The 26,662-nt window shown below is 37.8% G+C and overlaps 1 protein-coding gene and 1 long non-coding RNA gene across 3 annotated transcripts in view; one reads left to right on the forward strand and one right to left on the reverse strand.

The window, feature by feature from the left end:
• Nucleotides 1–26,662, forward strand: part of LOC136035005 (uncharacterized) — a 77,426-nt gene that overhangs the window by 16,192 nt on the left and 34,572 nt on the right. Inside the window, exon 2 of the long non-coding RNA XR_010619313.1 lies at nt 19,901–20,829. This is a non-coding gene — a long non-coding RNA (uncharacterized LOC136035005). The remainder of the gene's footprint in view (nt 1–19,900; nt 20,830–26,662) is intronic.
• On the reverse strand, nt 1,340–26,185 carry LOC136035002 (uncharacterized). Of its 2 annotated transcripts, none has more exons than XM_065716575.1 (2): nt 19,899–20,192; nt 1,340–6,329 (listed from the first exon to the last, which is right to left on the reverse strand). In XM_065716575.1, the coding sequence occupies exons 1-2, from the start codon at nt 20,190–20,192 to the stop codon at nt 5,919–5,921; spliced, it is 705 nt and encodes a 234-aa protein (XP_065572647.1). In that variant the 3' UTR covers nt 1,340–5,918. The 2 variants fall into 2 exon arrangements, with proteins under 2 accessions (XP_065572647.1, XP_065572646.1); XM_065716574.1 differs by lacking the exon at nt 19,899–20,192 and adding an exon at nt 25,744–26,185 and having other exon boundaries at nt 1,349–6,329.

The raw sequence follows: 26,662 nt of genomic DNA on the forward strand, positions 1-26,662 counted from the left end.
GTTATGTGACAAAGTTGCACATATCTTGTACAGGGGTGAATCTCCAGTATTTTTTATTGGGGGGCAAGAGGGGCCCATATCTGGGTAGTCAAGGGGCATGGGATATATAATATTTTTATCCACATTATTAGGGGCACCCCCACCATCCCTTCCCCCCCCCAAACGACGCCCCTGATCTTGTAAGAAAATGGAGATAAAACCAACATCTAATGTCCTACTCTAACAAAACATCATGTTAAATTCTTTAGTTTCATCACCTAAATTGATCAAAGAACGTTTTGTATGGTTTATTGCGTAAAAAAAAATCGTGCAAAAATTGATTTTAAAGGAAATTTTTCTTAGAGAGGTAAAGAGCGAAGCAGAAACTTAAAACGAAGAAAAACTATTGAAAAATTATTGCTTCGCCGTTTACACAGGATATTTGTACAAAAGAAGCACAAATAAGCTAACTTGTGATATTCTTCAGTATTTGTAGAATTCTAGAAGCGAGCGCTTTACTGAAAACTGAGCCTGCTTGTGTTTCTTCTTAGAGAATTATAATTTTCTATTGAAAGATTTTCGATATCAAGGCCAGTGAAAAACTGGTGTGTGCCTAATAAATTACTCTTTTTATTTTTTGCAGGCGACTAACCAAATTTTTTGCTCCTTAATGAACATCCTACTTTTCGTGCCCGGTTTGGTGTTTTCAGTAAAACCCATTAATCCTAGAAACACCCCTAGTAGTGGTCACCTCCAAGAAGAAACGGAAAATACCAAAATTATTGTGAAGTTCCATGTAGAAAGTGGGAAAATTGCAATAAAAATAATGTTTCTGTTTAACAAAATTTCTACACGCGGAGTGACCTTACCAAAAAGAAATTCTCATCATGATTTAAATGCGGCTATTTATTTTGCTTTTTACATTTTTTTCTGGATGAATCAGGACTGAGCTTGCATTTGAACCCAGTCAGTCCGTTCCGTAGTTCGGACTAACACATTTTGCACCAAGTCAGGTGTATCATTTTAATAACGTGTCAGCATTTATCTCGTTCGCGCACGGAGTAAAGCCTTAGCTGATTTTTTTGCACCAAATCGGGGTCTATCTCATTTAAGCAAGATTGATGAATTTCCGCTTTAAATATTTAATTCTGTGTCTTGAAGTTTTGCTGTCTCCTTAAAAATTATGATTAAAAAAAGAAATTGTAGAATAGACTACGTAAGTAAGCAAGGGGAGGTTGAGACCTGTGTCCCCTCTAAAATTGTAAATCTTCTGGAATTTCTGGCTGCTTCATACTCCCCCCCCCCCAAAGATAAAAAATCCTCGGCAAGAGCCTGAGTGGGGCTTGCTACCCCGTCCCCCAGGAAGTACAAAATACACATATACGGAAAACATTTTTAATATTCGGAATTTATAAAACTTCTGAAAACACATTTATATTAAAAAAAAACTTCCTTTCTATATGGTTGAAATTACTTCGTGAGCTCCCCGCAGATAAAAATATCGTGTGGACACCAAAGCCGTTTAGGCCTAGGCTAATTTGAAATATTCTGTTCAGAAATTTAAGATCTTATGTTTCGATGTGTTGCTGCTTGGAGCAGGAAGGAGGGCATAGCCTAATCTGTTAGTGTAATATATACCTTTATCTCTTTAATATATGATTTCTTAAAGTCAATGTATTGTCTTTGATAAGGGGATATAAATTTTACTGCAGGGGCTTATAAAAGACAGCCCCCCTAAAATTAAACTATTGACCCCTTATTGTCTGGTTAACGTCGTATTCAATCACTACAGATCGGGTAGAACAGCTTAACTAATCAGCACCTAGTGCGTTATAAGGGCGGGTAGAAAGGTAAATTCTGGCCGCCCGCAGAGAGTAGGTGTTCGGTACAGGTGAGCTCTAGTCTGACTGTCGCCGTTTTAAAATTCAGGCAACTCCATATCTGAGAAAGTAATAGTATGAGAACTATGCGATTTTTCACTGAGTTTGAATGGCGCCGTCTTGACCTTTGACTTAACAGCCGCAGCTTCGTGTGAAGTCTTGAATCAGCTGAAAAACTTCATCTGAATTAAATTTTGTTGCTTATCTGCCAAAATTTAACTAAAGTCATTCATCTTTTAGGATGATTCTTAATCATTTTATAATGGTCATTGTAATATCTCCTCTTTAATATTCAGGACAGTTTATGTAAATCCATCATTTTTGATTGTTTTCAAACCGCTCAAGATAATAAATGCTGTATTTGATTTTGACGTCTTAAACAAGATGAATGGAAAATACTTTTTTTTTATCAGAGTACTTGAGTTTTTACTACATTATTAGTGATGTTAGTAAAGTGCCCAATGGCATCCGCATTTTTTTTGTGGGGAGGGGGAGGGTAAACATTTAAACGAAGTATTTTTGAACTATTCATTAAATGAAGCATGTTTTTGAGAAGATAAATGAAAAGTATTTTCTTTTTGACTAAGTATATGATTTTATGGCACTTGGTATTAACCAAGTAACATATAGCAATCGCAAATTCTGTCGGTCTGTCTGTCGGTCCCGGTTTTGCTACTTTAGGCACTTCCAGGTAAGCTAGGACGATGAAATTTGGCAGGCGTATCAGGGATCGAACCAGATTAAATTAAAAATAGTCGTTTTCCCGATTTGACCATCTGGAGGGGAGTGGGGGGCCGGTTGATTCGAAAAAAAATAGAAAAAATGAAGTATTTTTAACTTACGAACGGTTGATCAGATCTTAATGAAATTTGATGTTTGGAAGGATATCGTGTCTCAGGGCTCTTACTTTAAATCCCAGCCAGATCTGATGACATTGGGGGGGGATTTGGGAGGGGGAAATCTAAAAGCTTGGAAAACACTTAGAGTGGAGGGATCGGGATGAAACTCGGTGGGAAAAGTAAGCACAAGTCCTAGATACATGATTGACATAACTGGAACAGATCCACTCTCTTTGGAGTAGTTGGGGGGGGGGGTAATTCTGAAAGATTAAAAAACGATGTATTTTTAACTTACGAACGGGTGATCGGATCTCAATGAAATTTGATATTTAGAAGGATATGGTATCTCAAAACTCTTATTTTAAATCCCGACCGGATCTGGTGACATTGCGTGGAGTTTTGGGGGGAACCTAAAATTATGGAAAACGCTTAGAGTGGAGGGATCGGGATGGAACTTGGTGGGAAAAATAAGCAGAAGTTTTAGATACGTGATTGACATAATTGGAACGGATCCGACCTATTTTTTTTTGGGGGGGGGTCAATTCTGAAAATTAGAAAAAATGACGCATTTTTAACTTACGAAGAAGTAATCGGACCTTCGTGAAACTTCATATTTAGAAGGACCTCGTAACTCAGATCTCTTATTTTAAATCTCAATCGGATCCAGCGTCATTGGGGGGGGGGGGCTGGAAATCTTAGAAAATACTTAAAGCGGGGAGATCAGGATGAAACTGGATGGGAAGAATAAAAACAAGTCTAAGATACGTGACTGATATAACCAGACTGGATCCGCTCTCTTTGGTGGAGTTGGGGGGGGGGGGTAATTCGGAAAAATGAGGTATTTGTAGCTTACGAACGGGTGACCAGATCTTAATAAAATTTGATATTTAGAAGGATCTTGTGCTTTAAAGCTCTAATTTTAAATTCCGACCAGATCCTGTGACATTAGGGGGAGTTGGAGGGGGAAACCGAAATTCTTAGAAAACGTGAAAATTGGCGTATTTTTATCTTACGAATAGGTGAGCAGATCTTAATGAAACTTGATATATAGAAGGATCTTAATGTCTCAGATGCTCCAATTTTCGATTTGAATTGGATCCGGGGACATTAGGGTTTAGAGGAGGGAAACAGAAATCTTGGAAAACGCTTATAGTTGAGAGATTGGGATGAAACTTGATGGGAAGAATAAGCACGAATCTTAGATACGTGATTCACATAATTGGAACGGATCCATTCTGTTTGGAAGAGCTGGGGGGTGTTAATTTGGAAGAATTTGACAAATTGAGGTATTTTTAACTTAAGAACGGGTGACCGGATCTTAATGAAATTTGATATTTAGAAGGAATTCATGTCTCAGAGCTCTTATTTCAAATCCTGACCAAATCTGTTGACATGGAGGGGAGTTGGAGGGGGAAATCGGAAATCTTGGAAAACGCTTAGAGTGGAGGACTCGGGATGAAGTTTGGTGGATAGAATAAGCAAATGTCGTAGATGCGTGATTGCCGTAACCGTACTGGATTCGCTCTCTTTGGGGGAGTTGGAGGGAGGGGTTCAGTGCTTTGGCGAGTTTGGTGCTTCTGGACGTGCTAAGACGATGAAAATTGGTAGGCGTGTCAGGGAGCTGCAAAAAATTGATTTGATAGTCATTTTCCCAGATTCGACCATCTGAGGGGCTAAAGGGAGAGGAAAAATTAGAAAAAAATGAGGTATTTATAACTTACGAGTGGGTGATCGGATCTTAATGAATTTTGATATTTAGAAGGACATCGTGACTCAGGGCTCTTATTTTAAATCCCGACCGGCATTAAGTCTCTGATTTTCTTTTTAAATCAATCGATTGGTTCTTAGAATTTTGTTAGAGCTCATACCATATGAGCTCTTGGCTCTTAGCTCTTATTGCCTCGTCTCAAGTGCCATATGAGCTCTTAGCTCTTGTTTTAAATCATTATTGTCGTTGGTATGTTGTCTAACAACGATCTAAAAATGTACCATGCAGGTGAGGGGGATATTTTCAAGCAAATTGTAGTTTCTTAAATATTGCTGTAATCAGGGTTTGTACTTAGAAACCAGTCTCATTCGTTCTTTTGTAGTTATTATTATTGCGGTTAGTAAATTGCCTAACAGCTTCTGTACAAATTTTTCTACAGGGGGTAAGTGGCCGACATTAAAATTTTGGGCATTGGCGTCGAAAACCCTCCATTGGTCCAAAAATGTATTTTATTTGTATTTAATACTTATTTAGTCACAAACTCTGATTTAACTTTTGTGACATTTCGCCTATTGCTTGCATACATAGCCGTTCCTAGGGTTGGTGGTGCCCACGGCAAAATTAATTACAGCACACTCGTGGGCTACCCCCCAGCCACGGTGCCTGGAGTAGCTGCCCCGATCACCCCCCTCTTTGAACTGCTCTGCTTGCGCATGCACAGGAGTGGCGAGAGGTAAGGTTCAACCAGCCAGGAAAGGGCCTGGGAAAGCTATTTTAATTGCTTGTTATATTCTTCAGCAGCACATGGGTACTCAGGTAACAGCAAGCATTTATATTAGGCTACCCCTCAGGCAACAGTCTCATCGTGACGAGGCACAAATGTAAGAAACATCAGTCCACGGGAGATGCGTCATTTGCCTGAACATCATGAAAACAGACCCAGAAATAAAACAATGAACATTTGCTCTAGGGCGTCAGATCACGATAATTTAGAGGGACAAAGCCTGTTTTTTTTTTCAGAATTTAAGGCAAAGGGGCATTTTTTTTCAGTGAAAATACCAAAAAAGATACTTGTCATTCAAAATATAGAAAAAGGATCGTCAAAACCTAGAAGAGCCAAAAAACTTAGAGGGCAAGTTCCCCCTCCCCTCCCCAATAGACGTACGTGTGTGTGTGTGTTTATTTCTCTATTTATATACCGGATTTGAATTTTGCTTAAAAATTTCATATATAGAGGGGGCCCCGCAGAAACAATTCCAATCGGGTCCCAAGCCTAGTCGATCCAGCCCTGTATACAGGTATTTTTCGTTAAAAATTTATTAATTTTTAACAATTTTGAAATGTGTATGGATGTTCCTATAAGTGTCCACTTAATCAGTCCAAAAGAATCACATTTCATTTTCACTGTTCTTGGTACTTCAAAGATATGAAACAGTCATGTATTGTCAGTTCATCGAGGTTCAGCAACATTGCACCTTGAAGTTTAGCATCTGCAGCATTTTCAGTTAAAAACTATGATTGAGAATTATTAAACATTGAAATGGCGGCTTTAGACAATGTGTGGTCAATCGTTAAACTGCCCATTTCGGCCGCATACAATGCATCATTAATTAATTTTTCGCAAATGATCCTTTGTTGTTTCGGCAAATCTCGTAACTTCACAGCTACATTCTTGCCAAATATATCAAATCGGTCCTCAAGCATTTGTGGCCGACTGAATCCCTCATTCACTGAAAGAAGAACGTCAGGAGTTAAGGCTGTATCTTCAGGTTCTTTTCTTTTAGCTGGTCGAGAAGACGGTTCTAGGGTTGCACAGGTCAGAGTCGGTATTGATGAAGATGAATTCTCATTTTCAGATTTGATAGAAGAGACGGGTTCAAATGTTGCCACGTAGTTTCCTTCGGGAGACTCTGAGGGTCGTTCCTGAAAATAAGAGCAAATATTTAGGCCACAGTAAAACAGATAGTTTACACATAAAAACGGTAACTTTTTTTTCATTTTGCTGGCTTGAAATTTCACACAAAATAACCAATCAGGTTTTCCGTTCTTTTTACTCGCGCAAAATTTAATATAACAGCACAGGTAAATAGGCTACAACAATTTGCAAAAACTTGGACTTGCCCACATTTCCAGAGGCAGATCCAGGGGATGGTTTTAGAGGCACTTGTCCCCTCCCTCAGAAGATTGAAAGTTGCATTACTTCTAGGGGTGGAGGGACAAAAAACGCCTATGGAGAAGCCAAGTTTCGTTGATGCCCCTCACAAACACTAATTCTGCATCTGCCTCTGTCCGTTTTTAATATACACTTCAGGAATATTATGATTGGCACGAGGAAATAAGCCACAAAAATCTTTCAATGAAATCAAACCACACCTTTCAAAACTGAAGCATAGGAAAATAAGCTCTCGTACTCACTTTTGTAGCAGTAATATCCCCTCTATGCTTTTGATCGGGGCCCTATGCCTTCGAATCCCGATCCCAACACTTTTTTTTAAAGTTCTTTAAGACTCAGGTGCTTTTTATGTCGCGGGAAATCTTTTGTAGGAGATGCAAGTACATGTTACGTCACAGGGATTGTTTTCTAAGAGATGCAGGTGTCTGATTCTTTTTAAAAGTTCTACGAGGGCCAGGGCTCCCTTACTTCACGATTTCTTTCAATGTTACATAATAGAGAGTTTTAACACCTTCAGGGGCTTCCTTAATTCAGGACTACCATGGTTGTTACGTAATGGGACATTTCAGAGGGCCAGGAAAAAATCTGTTATGTAATAGAATTTATTTAAGTTTGGTTGTTACTTAATAGGGTTTATTTACTTTTGACTGTTATGTAATAGGGAGTGATATTTTCTTCAAGACATTTTTCAAGACGGATTAAGACATTTTTAAAGACATTTTTCTTCAAGACGTTTCAAGGCATTTTTATGACAGTTTTCTCCAGGACGTCTCAAGAAATTTTTTAAGACTATTTTCTTCAAAACGTTTCAAGACATCCCAAACTATTTTCTAAGACATTTTTTTCAAAGTGTTTTTCTTCATGATTTTTTTAGTTCTTGCGTAATAGTTCCTCTGATTCTTAAAGAAACCTATGAAGGCAGGGTGGGAAAAACCTTCAGGGTCCACTAGTAGGGGACATTCAAGACACCAGACCCTAAAGAGCAATTCCAGAGGGGTCCCCTGACATCCAGTTTCACCGGACGTCCACCTAACGTAACCAACGGGGGTCCTAGCATCCAATTTCACTAGGGCGAGGGAGGACTAGCATCCAATTCCATTAGGGCCCTAGCATCCAATTTCATCACAAACTTAACCCAAGCACCGAGGACCCTATTAACTATTTCAACCGGGGGTCTAGGGGCACTAGCAGTATATTCCGTTGAGAGGACCCTAGCAACCAATTCTAACGGAGCCCCCTAGCAACAAATTGCTAGGGATTCAATTCCAGTGGAGCCCTAGCATCCAATTTCACTGCTAGCCTCTCATGATAAAGTCATTGTTGCTTTGAATGCTGACAAAGACAAATAATTGAACTAAGAAGCAGGTAGTAATGGTGGCACTATTGGAAACGTGTGCGTGCATTGTCATGACCGTAAGGAGTTAAATTCCTTTGGAATATCAATAGGCTCAACGATTTTGATGGTGGATATGCGACAGTAAAATTTCCAGAGATGCTAGTGCTCAAATAGAATGCAAAAATAAAACTTTTAGTTGATAACGAGGGCCAACTTCTTGTTTATGCTGCTGGTAACACATTAGCCGTTGATAGATCCTATAGCCATCTTCTGGCACTAGCATTCAAAAGAAGGCAAGCAGAAAGACAGGCCTACTCTTTTATCAATATCATAAACCATATCATATCCAGGTGCAAAAATTGAAAACTACGTAAAAATTAATGTCATAATAGACAGTGAAATCAAAATTAAAACAAAAAGAGCACCAGCAGACATTATCAGCAAGGAGATCAAAGGTGAGTTGACGAAAGACAAAGCACCAGCAAACGATACTACTACCATCCTGGTTTACCAACAGCTACAATCCATTACAACATTTTATCAGCAACGAAATGTATAGCAAGGCTGTTAAAAGTTGCTTATGGTCCAAAATGGAAATATGTAACATCTCAAGGGAAAACGTGATGAAGCATTTTACTTGTGGATTTAAGACATTCTTTTTTATGCTGATATTCCATATAACATTGTTTTAATAAAATATGTTATTGCATTATTTTGTTATGTCCCTATTATTTTTAGGATACGCTAACAACTCCAACGTTTAGAATGCTTATTCAAAAGTAAGCGACACAAGAAAAGGAATTTTCAGAGACAAAGCTACTACTAGCAGATGCATCTGCTAGAGTCTGAGATAGGTTAGCAGTTTTTTTTACCAAAGCCAAGGGAGAGATGAGTTTGATTTTTTCCAAAATATAAATAGACACAGACACACACGCACACATACACAAACACACAAGCACACACACACAAACAAACACACACATACACGCGCTCACACAAAACCACACAAGGCGAGATACACATGCCACGCACACACACAGTCAAACACTAAGGCACGGAGAGAGAGAGAGAGAGAGAGAGAGAGAGAGGAAACACAGCTATAAACACACACAAACAACCGCACAAAGTCAGACACACATGCACACACACACAGTTAGACACGCAGGCACGGAGAGACAAGACACAGAGGGAAAACACACAGACAAACACAACCACACGAAGTAAAACAATCAGATGCTTAAAAACAATGCGAGTTTACGTGTGTGTGTTTTTCCCTGTTTCTCCGTGCCTGCGCTTCTGACTCTATGTGTGCCTGTGTGTTTGACTTTGTGAAGTTGTATGCGTGTGTTTATCCCTCTCTGTGTTTTGTCTCTCTCCGTGCCTGTATGTGTGCCAGTGTGGCAAACTTTGTGTGGTTTTGTGGTTGTTTTCCTTCATTTGTTTTTGTCTCTTTCTCTCCGTGCAAGTGTGTCTGAAAGTGCATGTTTCTGTGTTTCTGACTTTTGTGGTTGTGTGTGTACATGTGCGTGTGTGTGTGTTTCTCCCTCTAAGCGTTTTTGTCTCTTTTTCCGTGCCTTTGTGTCTGAATTCGTTAGGTTGCATGTATGTGTTTGTTTTTTCCCTCTGTGTGTTTCCTCTCTCTCCGTACCTGTATGTCTGACTTTGTGTCTGACTTAGAGTGGTTGTGTGGGTGTGTGCGTGTGTGCGTGTTTCTTTTGCTCTATTTGTTTTTGTCTCTCTCTCTCTTTCCATGCCTGTGTCTCTGGCTTTGTATGCCATGGTAGTTGTATGTGTATGTTCTTACCTCTGTATGCTTTTCTATCTCCATGCTTGTGTGTCTGACAGTGTGTACGTCCGTGTTTCTAATTTTTTGTGGTTGTGTGTGTTTTTTCCCTCTGTGTGTTTTTGTCTCTCTCTCTCCGTGCTTGTGTCTGATCGTGTGTGTGCACGTGTTTCCGAATTTACGTTGTTGTTGTGTGTGTGAGCATGTGAGTCTGACTCCGTGTGGCTGTGTGTGTGTGTGTGTTGTCTCCTCTGTGTGTTTTTGTCTCTCTTTCTCTCCGTGCCTGTTTGACTGAATGTGTGTGTGCATTTGTGTCTGAATTTGTGTTGCTGTGTGTGCATGTGTGTCTATATGCATGTTTTTTCTCTGTGGTTTTTGTTTTTATCTCTCCATGCCCATGTGTCTGAGTGCGTGTGTGTGTGCTTGTGTTTTTGAATTTGTGTGGCTGGGTGTATTTGTGTTTTTTTCCTCTATGGTTTTGCCTCTCTCTCCGTGCCTGTATGTTTGACGGTGTATGTGCTCGTGTGTCTGACTTTGTGTGGTTGCGTTTGTTTGTGTGTGTCTGTGTGGATTTTGGAAAAGATCCGGATCATCTTTCTCTGACTGTGGTAAAAAAAACGCTAACCTATCCCAAACTCTATCAGATCCTCCTATGTGACTGCTAGTAAGTAGTTTTGTCTCTGAAAATTCCTTTTTTCTCGACTTTGACTTTTGAATAAACATTCCAAGCGTTGGAGTTATTAGCGTACCCTAAAAATAATGAGGAAATACCAAAGTAATGCAACAAAATATTTTTAATGAAATATGGTATGTGGAACATCATCATAAAAAACGAATGTCTTGAATCCACTCGCAAATTACTGCATCGTGTTTTCCCTTGAGATCATAAAGAATCTTTAACAACCTCGCAATACATTTCATCGTTTATAAAATGCTGTAATGGACAGTATGTGTTGGTAATCCCATGACAATAGCAGTAACGTTTGCTGGTGCTTTGTTTTTCGTCAATTGATCTTTAATTACCATGCTGATAATGTCTGCTAGTGCTCTTTTTATTTCACTTTCGATTTCACTGTCTACTTACAGCATTTTTTTTACATAGTTTGCAATTTTGGCAATTGGATAGGATATAGTTTATAATATTGATAGAAGAGTAGGCCTGTCTTCTTCTTGTCTTCTTTCGAATGCTAATACTAGAAAGATGGCAATAGAATCTATCAACGGGTAACGTGTTACCAGCAGAATAAGCAAGAAGCTGGCCTTCTTTATCAACTAAAAGTTTTGTGTTTGCGTTCTCTCTGAGCACTAAAGTGTCTGGAAATGTTATTCCCCGCATATCGGCCATCATAAATGTTGAATCTTTTCGATATTCCAAAGGAACTTAACTCCTTATTGTCATGGCAATACTCGCATACCTTACCAAAGGTGTCACCATTACTACTTGTCTTGTAGTTCAGATATTTGTCTTTTTCAGCATTTAACTCAACGATAACTTTATCATGTGCAAACATTTTCTTGGAATATTTCATTTTCCTTTTTATAAAAAGTAGGGTGTAAGTGTATATCTTTCCAATGTAAACAATTTTATTCATTGAAAAAGTATAATAAACAAGCTATTGTCAAGGATACCACGGAGGCAGTCACATAAAATTTCTTGGAATTGGCAAAACTTGGGACGGAATTTGTGGAATCGGAATCGTGGAATCAGGGGAGAGAAATGGGGGAAACAGAGCTGAGGCAACCGGATCCAGATTTGGAGTTGGTATCGGAGCGGACATTGTGGGAACTACAATCAGTTGAACTGTTGGTGGAAGCTACAAGAGGAGGAGCATTTTTAACTGGGGTCAGAAGCGAGAGAAGCCGAATTGTTAATCGCTTCATTTAAAAAGAATTAAAAATGTTTTAGGAATGATGAAGGGTGCCAGAGGAGCAGTCGTAGTGTGGCACGGTGGCGTGAATTGGCCTGGTGCATTACGGAAGGCTGACTTGCAAAACCTTGAACCAATGATTTAATGCAAGATTCGCAACAAGAAAATATCTCAAAATTTCATAGTAATGATGACGGGGTGTCAGAGGATTTAAGAGAGCCACTGATAATGTGGCACGCTGGTGTGAATTGAAATGGTGTATTACGGAAGGATGGTTTTCGAAAAACAAGAATCAATCTATCTACTGCATGATATTTACTATTATAAAAATGATGTTTGTAGTAGCTTTTTCTGTGTTTTAAGGGCTAGCAACATATTGCAATGGTGGCGCAAATTGTTTTGACTGTCATGTTCTATAGCTTAAAGTTTAGATGGGAGGTGTTAAAAGAATTTTGTCAACTGAGGGGGGGGGGTCTAGCTTTCAGTCAAAGAAACAAGGTATTTTCATTAGAAGACCTCAAAGATGTCTTAGTGTGGCTTAAATTTACCTCTAACGAGATTATGTAAAATTTGAAGAGAAAATATTATTCAATGTGCACTTGTTAATTGGGAATGCATAGTCTTGGCTCCAAGAAACGAGGTATTTTCATTGAAGGCCTTCAAAATTATCTTAGCGTTGTTTAAATTTAGTTCTAATAACAACCCTCCCCTCCGGAATTGGTTGGTAGGATCCCTACCTTTCTTTAATTCATGGGTTTTGTTTTTCTTATACTTTATCGTTTATAATGGTTTTTCATGTCTTTTTTTTCAATTTTTTGAGTTTGCATTGATTTTTTCTGTGTTTTACGGCCAGCCTATATTGCTATGGTTGTGTGAAGTGTTTTTTTTTTGGGGGGGGGGGGAGATTTGAAGAGAAAATATTATTCAAATGTGAGCTTGTCAATCGGGGCTGAATGTCTTGGCTCAAAGAAACGTGCAATTTTCATTAAAAGCTCTCAGAAATAGCTGTAACAGGGAGTAAATTTACCTCTAACGAAATCATGTGAAATTGGAAGAGAAAAAATCATTCAAGTTAGCGATTCTCAACCGGGGTGCATAGTCATGGCTCAAAGAAACGAGATATTTTCATTAAATACACCCAAGAATATCCTAATGTGGTTTAAATTTACCACTAATAACAAACCCCTTCCCCAAGTTGCTAGGACCCCAAGTCTTTCTCTAATTCACTCTCGTTTTTGCTTATATTTTATCCTATATAATATTTTCTCGTTTTTTTGTTGAGTTTCAACTGCTTTTAGTGTGTATTTAATCATGCTTGCATATTTGTTTTATTAATAAAATTTGTATGTACAAAAGTTTGTATCCTATAGATTTATTGAACGAGAATAAAACTTCAATATATTCGACTAATGCAATTTAAGCATCTCGTAGCCTATGCATATAGGCTACATAATATATAGGCTACGTAAAATTCTGTGTGGTAAAGAGGAAAAGGAAAAACTTTTGATAATGTACGAAGGTGTAGCATATTCCAGCCATAATGGTATTATCGCTTTTATTTCGTCTCTGATAGCAATATTATCTGATAACACTCTCTAAAGTGTTACTCAACATGCAGGTGCATACCAAAGTGGAAACACGTAATCAATAACTTAATCGTTCTAGTAATCGGAATATGAGAATTCTCCATTGCGTGGGGAATTGGTTATTTCGTATAGTCTATTTTCCAAATTAAACTATTAGAAAGCTGTTCATAGTCCAGCTGTCTAGGACACAGTTTCATTGGATGGAAATGGTCCTTTCGAATCCTAATGTGGACAAAAATCATTAGAATATAAAGGCTCCCTTAGAAAATGCCTTGAAAGAAAAATCTCTCAAAAATTATTGTAACACTCACGTTTGCATTGCCGTTACATAACACCCCATGTGTGTGTCCTCCTCAAATATAAGTGAGGATTCCCCACGGGCCCTGAAGTCTAGCATATCCCACGAGATTATGTCAGCCTTAACAAAAGTAAACACTCACTATTACATGACATCCAAAAAATTGCTCGTTAGGGTCCAGCGTCTTGATGGTCCCCCATTAGCGGGCCCTGAAAGTTTTTCCCAACCTACCTTTGTAGTTTTGTTTAAGAACCAGAGTAATTATTACGTAAGAACGAAATAAAACATGAAAAACCGCCTTGAAGAAAGTCTTGGGATGTCTTGAAACGTCTTGAAGAAAAATATCACCAAAGTGTCTTGAAAACTTCTTGAGGAAAAATGTCTTTAAAAAATGTCTTGAAATGTCATAAAAAATGTCTTGAAGAAAATATCGTAATAAAACCCTCTGAGTCTTGGCTAACTGACTCTAACATACCCTATTATGTAACAACCAAAAGTAAATAAATTTTATTAAGTAACAACCAAAATTAAACAAACGCTATAACGTAACAGTTTTTCTCCTGGCCCTTTAACAAGTCCTATTACGTAGCAACCTAAAATAGACAAACCGTATTACGTAAAAACCATGGTAATCCTGGAGTAAGGAAATCCTTGAAGTTTTTCAAAAGACTCTTTATTGTGTAACATTCAAAGAAATCCTGAAGTAAGGAAGCCCTGGCCCTCGTAGGTTTTTTAGAAGAAATCATGTACCTGGATCTCTTAGAAAATATTCCTTATGACGTAACAGACACCTGCATTTCTTAGAAAACATTGTCTATGACGTAGCATGCACCTACATAACCTTGAAAACATTTTCTATGACGTAACAAACACCTGGGTATTGAAGGAGTTTAAAAAGACTGTCGGGGTTGGAATTCGAAGGGATAGAGCCCCGGTCAAAAGCAGAGAGGGGTACTACTTGTAAGGGCATTAGCAAATCGAAATGAATGAGTAGAACACTCTAAAGATAGAAGTCTGATGTTTCAAAAATGTAAGAGGTTCCACATTTTGATATGCTCTCCAATATTTCTAGGCATATATACATACATATAGTACACTTCACAAGGCATCATAGTAAATTCGAACCAGCCGCTAGTGTGAGAATTTTTAATGAATTAAATAAAAAAACAAGTTTTTTCAACTGAATATAAGAAGGAACTTTAAAACTCAAGACGAACAGAAATTATTCCGTATATGAAGGGGTTGTTCCCCTCCTCAATTGCTTGTCTCCTCAAGTTTTAACACTTCAAAAATCTTCAAATTCTGGCCCTTGTGTTTCAGGAGTCGTTCTTCAAAAATTGGGACAAACTGTCAAAATTTAGCGCAAAGAGCAAGGCATTGAGGAGGGGGCAATCCCTTCACATACAGGACAATTTGTGTTTGTTTTGAGTTTTGATTTAGTTCCTTTCTTTTAGTTGAAAAAACTTGTTTTTTTAGTTTAGTTTTTGATCTTTTTCAAATAATGTTGGTAAATCTGGCAAACTATCCAAGAAAAATCCCTCTCTTCATGGGAAACTCCTCCGTGGGAAGTTCATCCCATGAAAAATACCCCTGTCCCCGCAAAGTTCCCTCCAGACAATTCTATCCTCGCTGAAAATCCCCCTCCTCCATAAAATTTCTAGCGGACGATTCAGCCTAAAAAATTCTCCTTAGGCTACTTTGATTTGAAAAAGAATTTAATTTCTAATCCCATTTCTGACCACTCCGGAAATACCTCCTTTCCGTGAAATTTTGTTCCGGGAATCTAAATCCGCTGAAAATTTCCCCAGGACAATTCCCCTGGATCATCTCTATATTCAAAATTGAGTATGTAAAGAGATAGTAAGACAGATAATTTTAGGCTCATTTTTGGGTGTCACGAATTTATACAGCTGAAAATAGTCTCAAGTTTTTCCTTTCTTTACATAAAATCCTGTCCTAATCGCTTACTGTATTACTTGTTTTGGGTAGCTAAGAGTCAGAACAAGTTACGGTGTGATAAAAAATCACAGCTTGCGCCGATGGGGAATTTTGTAGCTTTCAGTCAAGCAAAGCTAATTACAGTATATTTCAGGAGCGAGGATCATTTGACATACATTCGATATAGCATTTCGACATGGAAAAATGCTGTATCTTGTTTCTGGTGTGACTAATCAATACAGCCCACTTTTCCAATCTTTTTTATCCGTGGGGCCTAAGTACTTACGGCTCCAAGTTTCAAACTGATCAAGAACAAAAATATCTTGGACCCATTTTCAGACCCCAAAAGTTCCCAATATAAAACCTGCACGTAAACAATAATATGTAATTTGCATAACTTAAGAACATTCTTCTAGGTTCTAATTCCGGGGTGGTTCTTCTAAAGTTTCTTTGACCACCCCTTCCATATGGAATGTTCGGAAAAACAAGATAATACACGGCAAGCACACAGTGGCGCCAACTCACACAAATTTAGGGGGAGCGTACCTTTCAAAATTTTGTAGTCAATTTCCCCCTGCCGTCCATCAATAGATGCTAATGGAGGGACACTGTTAGTGTTGCCTCTGATTACTGGTTTAAAACCATGTAACATTGTTGTGATATCTGAATATTGTTGTGGTTTGAAATTTGAATTTCTTGAGCAGTTTCAAAGTTCACTTTTTCTTTGATTTCCAACATGTCTAGTTTTTGAATACTTTGCACGTTTTGGCCGTCATTATAAAAATTGGATCAACAAAACACATGAGCCTCAAAGAAAGCATTTTGAGCCTGCTGCTTTGGCTGAAACCTAATTTATACGGTTTTTAAGGAATTGGGAAATTGTATCTTAAATATATATATAAAAAGATCATAATATAACTGAAAACCCTACTCAAATTGACTATATCTCGTTTCGAAAGATAGATTCGTGGAGAAGAACACTCAAACCAAAATAAGGAGATACGCAATATTTTTCAAAGTTAGAAACATTTTAGCGCCAAATCACCAGCATGTAGGACGAGGGGGGAAGGAATTTTTTAAAACAGAAATAAGGGTATTTGTCCAGGAAGGATTATTTATTTTTTATCTTTTAAATGAAAATAACAACAACAGACATTTTTCAGAATCTAATAATTGAAAATGGATTGAATCACCAAAACCCTTTAGTCCCTAGTTTTATTGTGTATGAACAGGCGTTTAATCTAGTCGATGGAAGAGCTTTAGTGAAGGTCCTCTCCTTGTATCGTACACCAGATAAGCACATTGAAGGGATTAGTGCTATGTACGAGAACAGTATTGTTCCGGTTAAGGTAGGAAAATAGGTTAGCAGTCAGTTTGGTATTGGACCAGGAGATAAGCATGGTTGTGATCCCCACTTATATGGATTATTTCAATAGCCGGAGTCGTAAGAAGCACGTCAAAGGCCAAGGGAAGGCATGGAATCAAATGAGGAGGTAAAATCCCTAGGCTCAAATTACGCAGATGATTAGAGTGTCCTACATAAAAATGTAACAAAATGGTATGAATCTTCGGAGGTTTCAAGAGTTTGAAGGGCCGAATATGTTTGGAAATTGGCGTAGGAAGACAAAGTCGCTCCCTACTACGACTGCTACTAATAACCCATTGCAGCATCAAGCCGTCTGAGGCCAACATAACCGTGCATGTTCCTCCTACATTCAAAGCTCTTTACACCTTCCCAAGCTATTCCGATTTTTCTTAATCAAACAGTTCGTGGTAACGAACTGTAGTAAGGAGCGACCCGGCTCAATAGTAAACGAAACTCTAAAAAAAGGAATTTTGATGCTAAAATATACATCAAAAGAATCAGATTTTCATGCTGATTTTAAATATATAAGTTTCGTCAAATTTAGTCTTTGTCATCAAAAGTTACGAGCCTGAAAACTTTTTCCTTATTTTAGAAAATCGGGGAAAACACCCCCTAAAAGTCACACAATCTTAACGAAAATCACACCATCGCATTCGGCGTATCAGAAAACCCTGTAGCAAAGTTTTCAAGCTCCTATCTACAAAAATGTGGAATTTTGTATTTTTTGCAAGAAGACAAATCACGGGTGCGTGTTTATTTGTTTGTTTGTTTTTTTTGTTTTTTTTCCCCAGGGGTCATCGTATCGACCAAGTGGTCCTAGAATGTCGCAAGAGGGCTCATTTTAAAGGAAATGAAAAGTTCTAGTGCCCTTTTTAAGTGACCAAAAAAATTGGAGGGCATCTAGGCCCCCTCCCACGCTCATTTTTTCTCCAAAGTCAACAGATCAAATTTTTGAGACAGCCGTTTTGTTCCGCATGGTCAAAAACCATGATAACTATGTCTTTGGGAATGATTTACTCCCCCACAGTCCCTGGGGGAGGGGCTGCAAGTTACAAACTTCGACCAGTGTTTACATATAATAATGGTTATTGGGAAGTGTACAGTCGTTTTCAGGGGATTTTTTTGGTTGTGGGGGTGGGTTTGAGGGGAGGAGGCTATGTGGGAGGATCTTTTCTTGGAGAAATATATCATGGGGGAACAGAAATTCAATAAAAAGGGCGCAGGATTTTCTAAAATTACTATAAAAAAAACAATGAAAAAATAAAGATGGAAAAGTTTTTTCAATTGAAAGTAAAGAGTAGCATTGAAACTTAAAACAAACAGAGACTGTTACGCATATGAGGGGTTCTAAAAATACTTTAGCATAAAGAGCGAGGTATTTATGAGGAGATAAATACCTCGCTCTTATGCTATAGTATTTTTAGTAATTTCACCTATTTATTCTACGGCCTTTCTGATTCAGGGGTCATTCTTAAAGAATTGGGACAAAACTTACGATTTAGTGTAAAGAACGAGGTATTAACGAGGGTACAAACCCCCTCATATACATAATAAAAATTAAAGAATATAAAAGTTTGTTACGTAAGTTAATTCTTAAGTTACGTATATTTTTTACTAATAAAAAAATTCGTTAAAAATTATAATTTATAGTTGCCTTTTTATGTAACCGAAAAATTGTATGGCAACTAGGCCTCCTTCCCCATCCCTTATTTCTCAAAATCGTCTGATCAAAACTAAGAAGAAGCCATTTAGCCAAAAAAGGAATTAATATGCAAATTTCATTTTAATAATTTATGTGTGGAGAGCCAAAATCAAACATGCATTAATTCAAAAACGTTCAGAAATTACATAAAAAAAACTAGTTTTTTTAACTGAAAGTAAGGAGCGACATTAAAACTTAAAACCAACAGAAATTACTCCATATATGAAATGGGTTGTCCCCTCCGCAATCCCTCGCTCTTTACGCTAAAGTTTGACTCTTTGCCACAATTCTGCTTTTTAAAACAATTAAAAGCTTTAGCGTAAAGAGCGAGGGATTGCGGAGGGGACAACCCATTTCATATATGGAGTAATTTCTGTTCGTTTTAAGTTTTAATGTCGCTCCTTACTTTCAGTTAAAAAAACTAGTTTTTTTTATGTAATCCTTTCATAAGTCTGGCAGGTTAGGCATAAATGAACGTAAAGAACTGATTTTGGCAAGAGGAATATCAATCAAGTGGATAACTTCACTTACATGGGAAGTATTATTAGAAAAGAGGGGGGATGCGGCCAAGTAGTAAAACGAAGAATAACAAAGCCCAGTGTGTTTTTTTTACAGTTGAAAAAAGTTTGGAAGAATAGGAAAATAATTCCACAAACCAGAATGTTGGAACCAACACTGGTGGCAGTGGCTAAGTATGGCCGTAAGTACGGCCGTAAGTAAGTAAGGCCGTGAAACATGGGTGCTTCGGCAGACAGTGACAGATTTGCTATATTGTTTTCCAGAGGAATTATCTACGGAGAATGTTGGGCATCCGTTTGATTAGCCGAGCATCAATTAACAAGCTGTACGAAAAGCAAGGTTCTACCTCACGTTCTAGGGCTATAATCAGATAAAGGTTGAGATGGCTAGAACATGTTTTGCAGATGATAGATTGTCAAAACTTTATTCTTTTCAGTCATCCATCTAGAGCCAAACGATAAGTGAGTCGTTCCCGAATGGGGCTGGGGGCGCTCATAAGGAAGTATTTAAAGGAAAACTGAGATACTTGGGAGATTTAAAAGACTGAGGCTTTGGATCGATAGGAAGGGGAGCATGCAAAACTGTGTTGGCTTCAGGCGGCTTAGGGCTGCAGTGAGTTGATAGTAGTAGCAGTGGTATGTACAATTATACCTTGCCCTAAGTATAGCTAGTTTATACTGTGAATTTCTCCGCAAGATTCATATGTATGTGAAACATGCATATTTTTTTTTTATTTTGATGTCCTTGGCATTTATTTATTAATATAAACACCCTAGTGTTAATGTTTACATTTTTATGTCTTTAGTATTTCAATATTAACACCATTTAAACACTGGGTGTTAATATACTATATTTTGATGTCATTGGTATTTTTAGCGAACTATGATTTAATTATATTACAAAATTAATAGATCTATATTTACAGGAGAGAATTGACCATCACTGGATATAATCGGACGAACAAGGATTCCCATCTTTGGAAAATTCCTTTTAGATCGACACACACGGCAGAGTTTCAAGAATTCTCCAATAACTAAAAATGGGATGAAATATTTTGATTTTAAAGAATGTAGCAACTTGTCCCTGCCACCGTGGCCAGTTGATTGGTGAAATTCACACAAAATACGGTGAAATTCTTCTGATGATGGTATTTCGACTACTGGATCGACATCAGATTTTTGTTTCAAAATCAAACACTTTCTCATACCGTCATCCATCACGTCATATTTATTTCCATAGTAATATTGCTTACTGGTCCGCGATTTGCCCAATGTCCCGGCAGCTTTAAACTCCTCGATCATTTTGATTGCCTCCTCTATCCTCTGACGGGTCCATAATGGCTTCTCTTTGTCTTGTCGTTTTTCAAAGATAGTGTTGATAACACTATCGAAATCTTCTTTAGACACAAAAGCCATTGTTATTTTATTAAATAAATTATTTTATTGACACGACATGAAACCACTATAAATTACGTACTAAACAGTAAACAAGTATTAACTAATCACTAGTTTCTTTGTGTGTGATTTTGTCATGCGCCGGGTTTTGATCAAATCCCAGTGATAAGCGAGAAACGAGCACCAACAGAGGGTTAATGCTCCCTGAGGGTTAATGCACCACCAAAGCGAGCAGGAAGAGATGACCAAAGATCAACGAAAACTTCAAAGAGCGGAAACCGGTGCTAGAATTGCAAAGAAAGATCACCAACACCCTCTAGCGTTTGGAGATTTTGTTTGGCCCAAAACTGCTGCTTAAATGTCTTTTCAGGTACATTAAAATGCAGGGGAGGCAAAGAAAGCATATTCTGTCACCAGTTGGCCTACCAGCATAAAATCAACAAGCCAAGATTCTCCGAAGGTAAGACACAGTTTGCGAAGGAACTTTAGGTTTATCAGACGAATTAATTCAATGATCGATAGGGCTAATATTTTATAGTGCATTCACCGTTCTTTTATTAGAACAATAAAAGAGCGGTGAATGCACTATATATTTACAAAATATTTCTGAATAAAATGTTGTTTAATTATCTCTTGTAGAGAAGTTCCAGCTTGAATATTGTTGTATTGTACATTAATCATATCAAATATTGAACTTTCTTCGAAGTTTTCTATTATTTTATGAAGTAGTCAGACGCTATACTGCAGGTGGCAATGATGGTTTTTAATCCCTATCTTCCCATGTTAAATCTCCCAACATCTAGCTCTTGTAAGTTTACAATTTGATTCGCAGGCGGCAAAAAGGTTCATTTTCTTTTATTCATTGGTTTCATTTATATATTTATTATATTTATTGGGCTTTATTTACTTCCCGATGGTAATTTGTGGTATTTTTACGCAGCGGTGTCATTTCATTCTCAGCTAAGGAGGGAGGGGCTAAACAACTTCTGTGGACCTCTAAAGTGGCCGGCCCACAGTTGTTTAAGAGCAATATTTCTTCACCGTGGTTAACACAGACCTCTCCCAAAATCAAATAATAATAGTAAGAAGCAATTTAAAAGTGTTTAATGAATACAGAGAGAACTTACGCTGGAAAGTAATTTAAAGTTAAAAAACACTGGGAATTGAAAATGTCTCATTTTTCCAAAATTATCAAACAGTTCGTGGTAACGAACTGTGGTAAGGAGCGACCCGGCTCAATAGTAACCAAAACTCTAAAAAATGAAATTTTGGTACCAACAGCTACATCAAAAGAATCGAATTTTAATGCTGATTTTAAATATATCAGTTTCATCAAGTTTAGTCTTACCCATCAAAAGTTACGAGCCTGAGAAAATCTGCGTTATTTTAGAAAATAGAGAGAAAAACCCTCTAAAAGTCATAGAATCTTAACGAAAATCACACCATCAGATTCAGCGTATCAGAGAACCCTACTGTAGAAGTTTGAAGCTCTTATCTACAAAAATGTGGAATTTTATATTTTTTGCCAGAAGGCAGATCACGGATGCGTGTTTATTTGTTTGTTTGTTTTTTCCCCCAGGGGTGATCGTATCGACCAAGTTGTCCTAGAATGTTGCGAGAGGGCTCATTCTAACGGAAATGAAAAGTTCTAGTGCCCTTTTTAAGTGAAAAAAATTGGAGGGCATCTAGGCCCCCTCCCACGCTAATTGTTTTCCCAAAGTCAACAGATCAAGATTCTGAGATAGCCATTTTATTCAGCGTAGTCGAAAAACCTTATAACTATGTCTTTGGGGACGACTTACTCCCCCACAGTCCCCGTGGAAGGGGTTACAAGTTCAAAACTTTGACCAGTGCTTACATATAGTAATGGTTATTGGGAAGTGTACAGGCGTTTTCAGGAGGATTTCTTGGTTGGAGGCAGGGGTTGAGAAGAGGAGGATATGGTGGGGGAACTTTCCATCGAGGAATTTGTCATGGGGGAAGAAAATTTCCATGAAGGGAGCGCAGGATTTACTAGCATTACTTAAAAAAAAAACAATGAAAAAATAAATACGAAAAAGCTTTTTTTCAGCTGGAAGTAAGCAGCAGCATTAAAACTTAAAACGAACAGAAATTATTACCCATATAAGGGGCTCACCTCCTCCTAATACCTCGCTCTTTACGCTAAAGTATTTTTAGTAGTTTCAACTATTTATTCTGCGGCTTTTGTGATTCAGGGGTAATTCTTAATGAATTGGGACAAAATTTAAGCTTTAGTGTAAAGAGCGAGGTACTGACGAGGGGGTGAACCCCCTCCTATATGTAATAAAACATGAGAATACAAAAGTTCTTTACGTAAGCTAATTTATAAGTTACGTATATCTTTTACTTATAAAAAGATTCGTAAAAAATTAAAAGTTCTAGTTGCCTTTTTAATTAACCGAAAATCGGAGGGCAACTAGGCTTCCTCTCCTGCTCTTTTTTTCTCAAAATCATTCGATCAAAATTATGAGAAAGCCATTTAGCCAAAAAAAAAATATATACAAATTTCGTTTTAATTATTCCTCTGCGGAGAGCCAAAATCAAAACATGCATTGATTCAAAAACGTTCGAAATTTAATAAAAAAAAACAAGTTTTTTAAATGAAAATAAGGAGCGACATTAAAACTTAAAACGAACAGAAACTACTCCGTATATGAAAGGGGCTTTTCCTTCTCAACGCCCCGCTCTTTACGCTAATGTTTTTTACTGTTTTAAAATGTAGAGTTAAGAGAAAGAGTCAAACTTTAGCGTAAAGAGCGGGGCGTTGAGAAGGAAAAGCCCCTTTCATATACGGAGTAATTTCTGTTCGTTTTAAGTTTTAATGTCGCTCCTTATTTTCATTAAAAAAAACATGTTTTTTTTTATTTAATCAACCATAGCATCAAAATCTAAGGATTTCACAAGTCTTTTCGCCAAACGTCACCATCAGATCTCTGAGCCTTTCGTTGCCCATTGCTGATCTTTAACAGGTTTTAATCAGGGTTAGTGTAGAAAAGAATCTCTCATTATTAGCCGTGCGAACTTCGGAATATGCTATTGACTTTGTCTACAGACAATAGTGAAATTCAACGATATCTGAAGGCTTATTGGCTAGAGTCGATATTTCATCTCACAAGATCCGTTTGCGAGGCCAACAGGGTTGCGTCAATGTAAGCTTCTTTATAACGTGCTGTTACACTAGCAAGTCGGCTAGTATCGAGAAAGTGTGGCAAAACAACATCTAATGCAGAGATTTACTCTAACAGTGGAATAGCATTCATGAAGCGGCTTTCAAACTCAGAGAACGATCTGTCTATCACAAAAAAATAATCCCGTCTGAAAGCATCTTTAGTTGATTCTTTCACATCAGCAAGATCGTTTATCCCATTCTTTTACACGAGGAATCAGAATTCTGAAAATTTTATGTGAGTGTGAGGCCACACTCACAAGAAAGTTATTTTGCTTTATGAAAGATTTCATCAAAAACTTTGTCAGTTCACGTGTCAATAATTGTAGCTCGCATAGCTGTAATAAGAACAGTAGCTCTACAGAAAACTAGGTCTACCACCTGCACGTGCCCAGAAAGTTCATGACCAAAAAAAAAATACCAATAGATGGAGTGTAAATATAGATTCAAACGTCTGAAGTCTGATTTCGAGTCCCTGGACCTTCACTAGCTGCTTTGGTAATTGATAAAACGGCCAAAATACAGTTATATTGAACACTTCCTTCATTGATCTATATCAGTATGCCCACCTTGTGTAGATGATTTCTCCAGCTGAAGAACAGTTATGCCAGCGCCTTTCTGAGTACTGACAAGAAGTTGGTTGCGAGTATTGCTATTCGCGATGAAACGGTACAGCTCTTGAAGAATGGAGAAAAAAGATGCCATTCATCTCAAGTTCTGAATGCAATCACCCACACAAGGTTGAGTCTATAAGCATGCCAGTGAATGTAAATTGTATGCGGTGCATTGCTTTATTACTGGCTCGCTTACCTGAAAAGTGTCCACTCATGACACTGGCTTGGTATTTTCATAGCAAAAAATTGCACTCCCCTATCTGAATGTTGAACATTAAATTCCCCTTCCCCCCAATCTGGACGTTGAAAGATAAATTTGCCAACCCCCATCGTAAATTTTCTTGAGTTGACACCAATTGACAGGTTGTTCTTGTATAGCTCTTATTCTTTTGGTTTTCTCATGTTCTTCTCCTCATGAAAACATCTAGTAAATCTTTATCCGCTTTTCAGAGCGCCCTTATCATTTCCTGGATTTTCCAAATTAATATACTCAATTATTCCTCTGTTACACTCTTTTGACGATTCATATAGACACAAGGTGTTTTGATTTAGTTCAACACTCTTTCTCAGAAAGGCTCACCTGAATGCCCTTCGTCTTCTCGGAAAGTAAAGTTCAAACATGCATACTTTTCTCAATAACATAAACTATGTGTAAACAATGAACGAATTGCCTAACTTACAGCCCTTGTTCTAAGGACTATGGGGAGGTTGACATCCCCAAAGACATTATTACTGGGCCTTTCAACAAGACTGAACAGATCCCTAAAAATTTCGATCGGATATGTAAAGTTTATACGACCACCCTTAAATGCCCCGGGACATAAGTTATAACCTTGACCACGGGCTCTGGGGGATTGTGTCCACCGTAAAGACATTGTTATATCGTTTTTGGACTATTGGTGACAAAATGGCTATCTTACAATTTCAATTGAATGCGTTTCGGGAAAAGAGGATGTCAGGGGCGGGGGTAATTGCTCTCCATCATGTTTGAATTTTAAAATGGAACTAGAACTATACGTTTTCAATCAATGAGCCTCTTCTAAAGTTCATACGACCACCTCTTCCATAAAAACCTCATATACGCCTGGGGCATAACTTACAACCCTTACCCCCAGACTTTGGGGTATTCTGTCAATCCCAAAGGTTTTATTATATGATCTTTGGACTATTTTTGAACAATATTCCTGATCACTTTGACTCATAAAAAAGGGCACTAGAACATCTGATTTACAATTGAAAAAGCCCCATATAAACCATATAAGGCATATAATATGCTTTCCGTATAAACCTCATATGCCCTCGGGGCATAACTTACAACCCTTGTGCTGAGGGCTGGGGGGTTGTCATCCTCAAAGACATGATTTCCGGACTTTTCAACAACGCTGAACAAAATGGTTATCTCAAAACTTCGATCAGACATATTTTGGAAGTTGATGGGCTTCGATACGAAGGGTCCTTGTCAAAGACCAAAAAAAAAAGAAAATCATGCATTGTGCCCACGTCACTCTTTACTTAGGCAGCACTAGTGCGCTGCCTATGACAGGCTATTGAGAAAATAAAGATGTGCACTTACATCCTCTTCTCCACTGTCGCAATTAAAGCGTGAGTCCCTAAGTATTTCCTCGTCTGTTAAAAAACTTAGGAGTTTGTAATACCACAGCTTGGGCACGTAAATATCTTCTGGAGTCGCAGCTAACCTGGAGGAAAATTTCACTTTGTTCCATTCTTTCCGAAAGTTGCTCCGAATATTATTAATTTTCTTGACCACACTTTCCTTATCTGCTCGAGGTTCTATTTCTTTTAATTTCTCAGCTAATTTCAAATAACTTTCATCTTTTCTTCTTTTATTACGGTAGTCAATCGACTTAATTTCCCATAAACATCTTTCATTTTTATACATTTCGATGAACTCCTGCAAACACTGACGGTAACCGTTACGAAAATCAGCTGTCATATTTATTCAGTTAAAAGGGATGCGTCTTTTCACCACGAAAGATACAAAACAACTGAGAAGGCCAACGAATTACTCCCAGACGCGCTCCGGCATGCCTGCACAGTTCAATTAAGCGTATATGTATCTAATGACATAACCTGTTTGTTTAAGCTATCGGAACAGACACATAATTCAGTTACGCCGTACACAAGGTTGACAGGCTCATCCGTTCAGTTATGCCTGCCAAGTTTAACCATATAGTGATTTAGAAAAAATCAAACAATTCTAATTTCGACCCGGGGAATTGAAGTAAAGTTTAAATCTGCTCAGCTGATCATTGCCTAAAGAATTTCAGGCATATTTGAAACGACCATCTGTTCTGCATTTTGGGGCCAATCTGAATGAATGTCAGTTATTTGTTAGGTTATTACGGGCAAATTACTTCAAAAAATGCAGAAAAAATATAGTTATCGCGTTTGAAGGCGCTTCCAATACACTTTACAACCCCTCCCCTAATATGCAAATACATACATACACACACATATACACATATACACAT

Source organism: Artemia franciscana, chromosome 13 (assembly GCF_032884065.1).
Source record: "Artemia franciscana chromosome 13, ASM3288406v1, whole genome shotgun sequence".
In the NCBI taxonomy this organism is placed as follows: Eukaryota; Metazoa; Arthropoda; class Branchiopoda; order Anostraca; family Artemiidae; genus Artemia; species Artemia franciscana.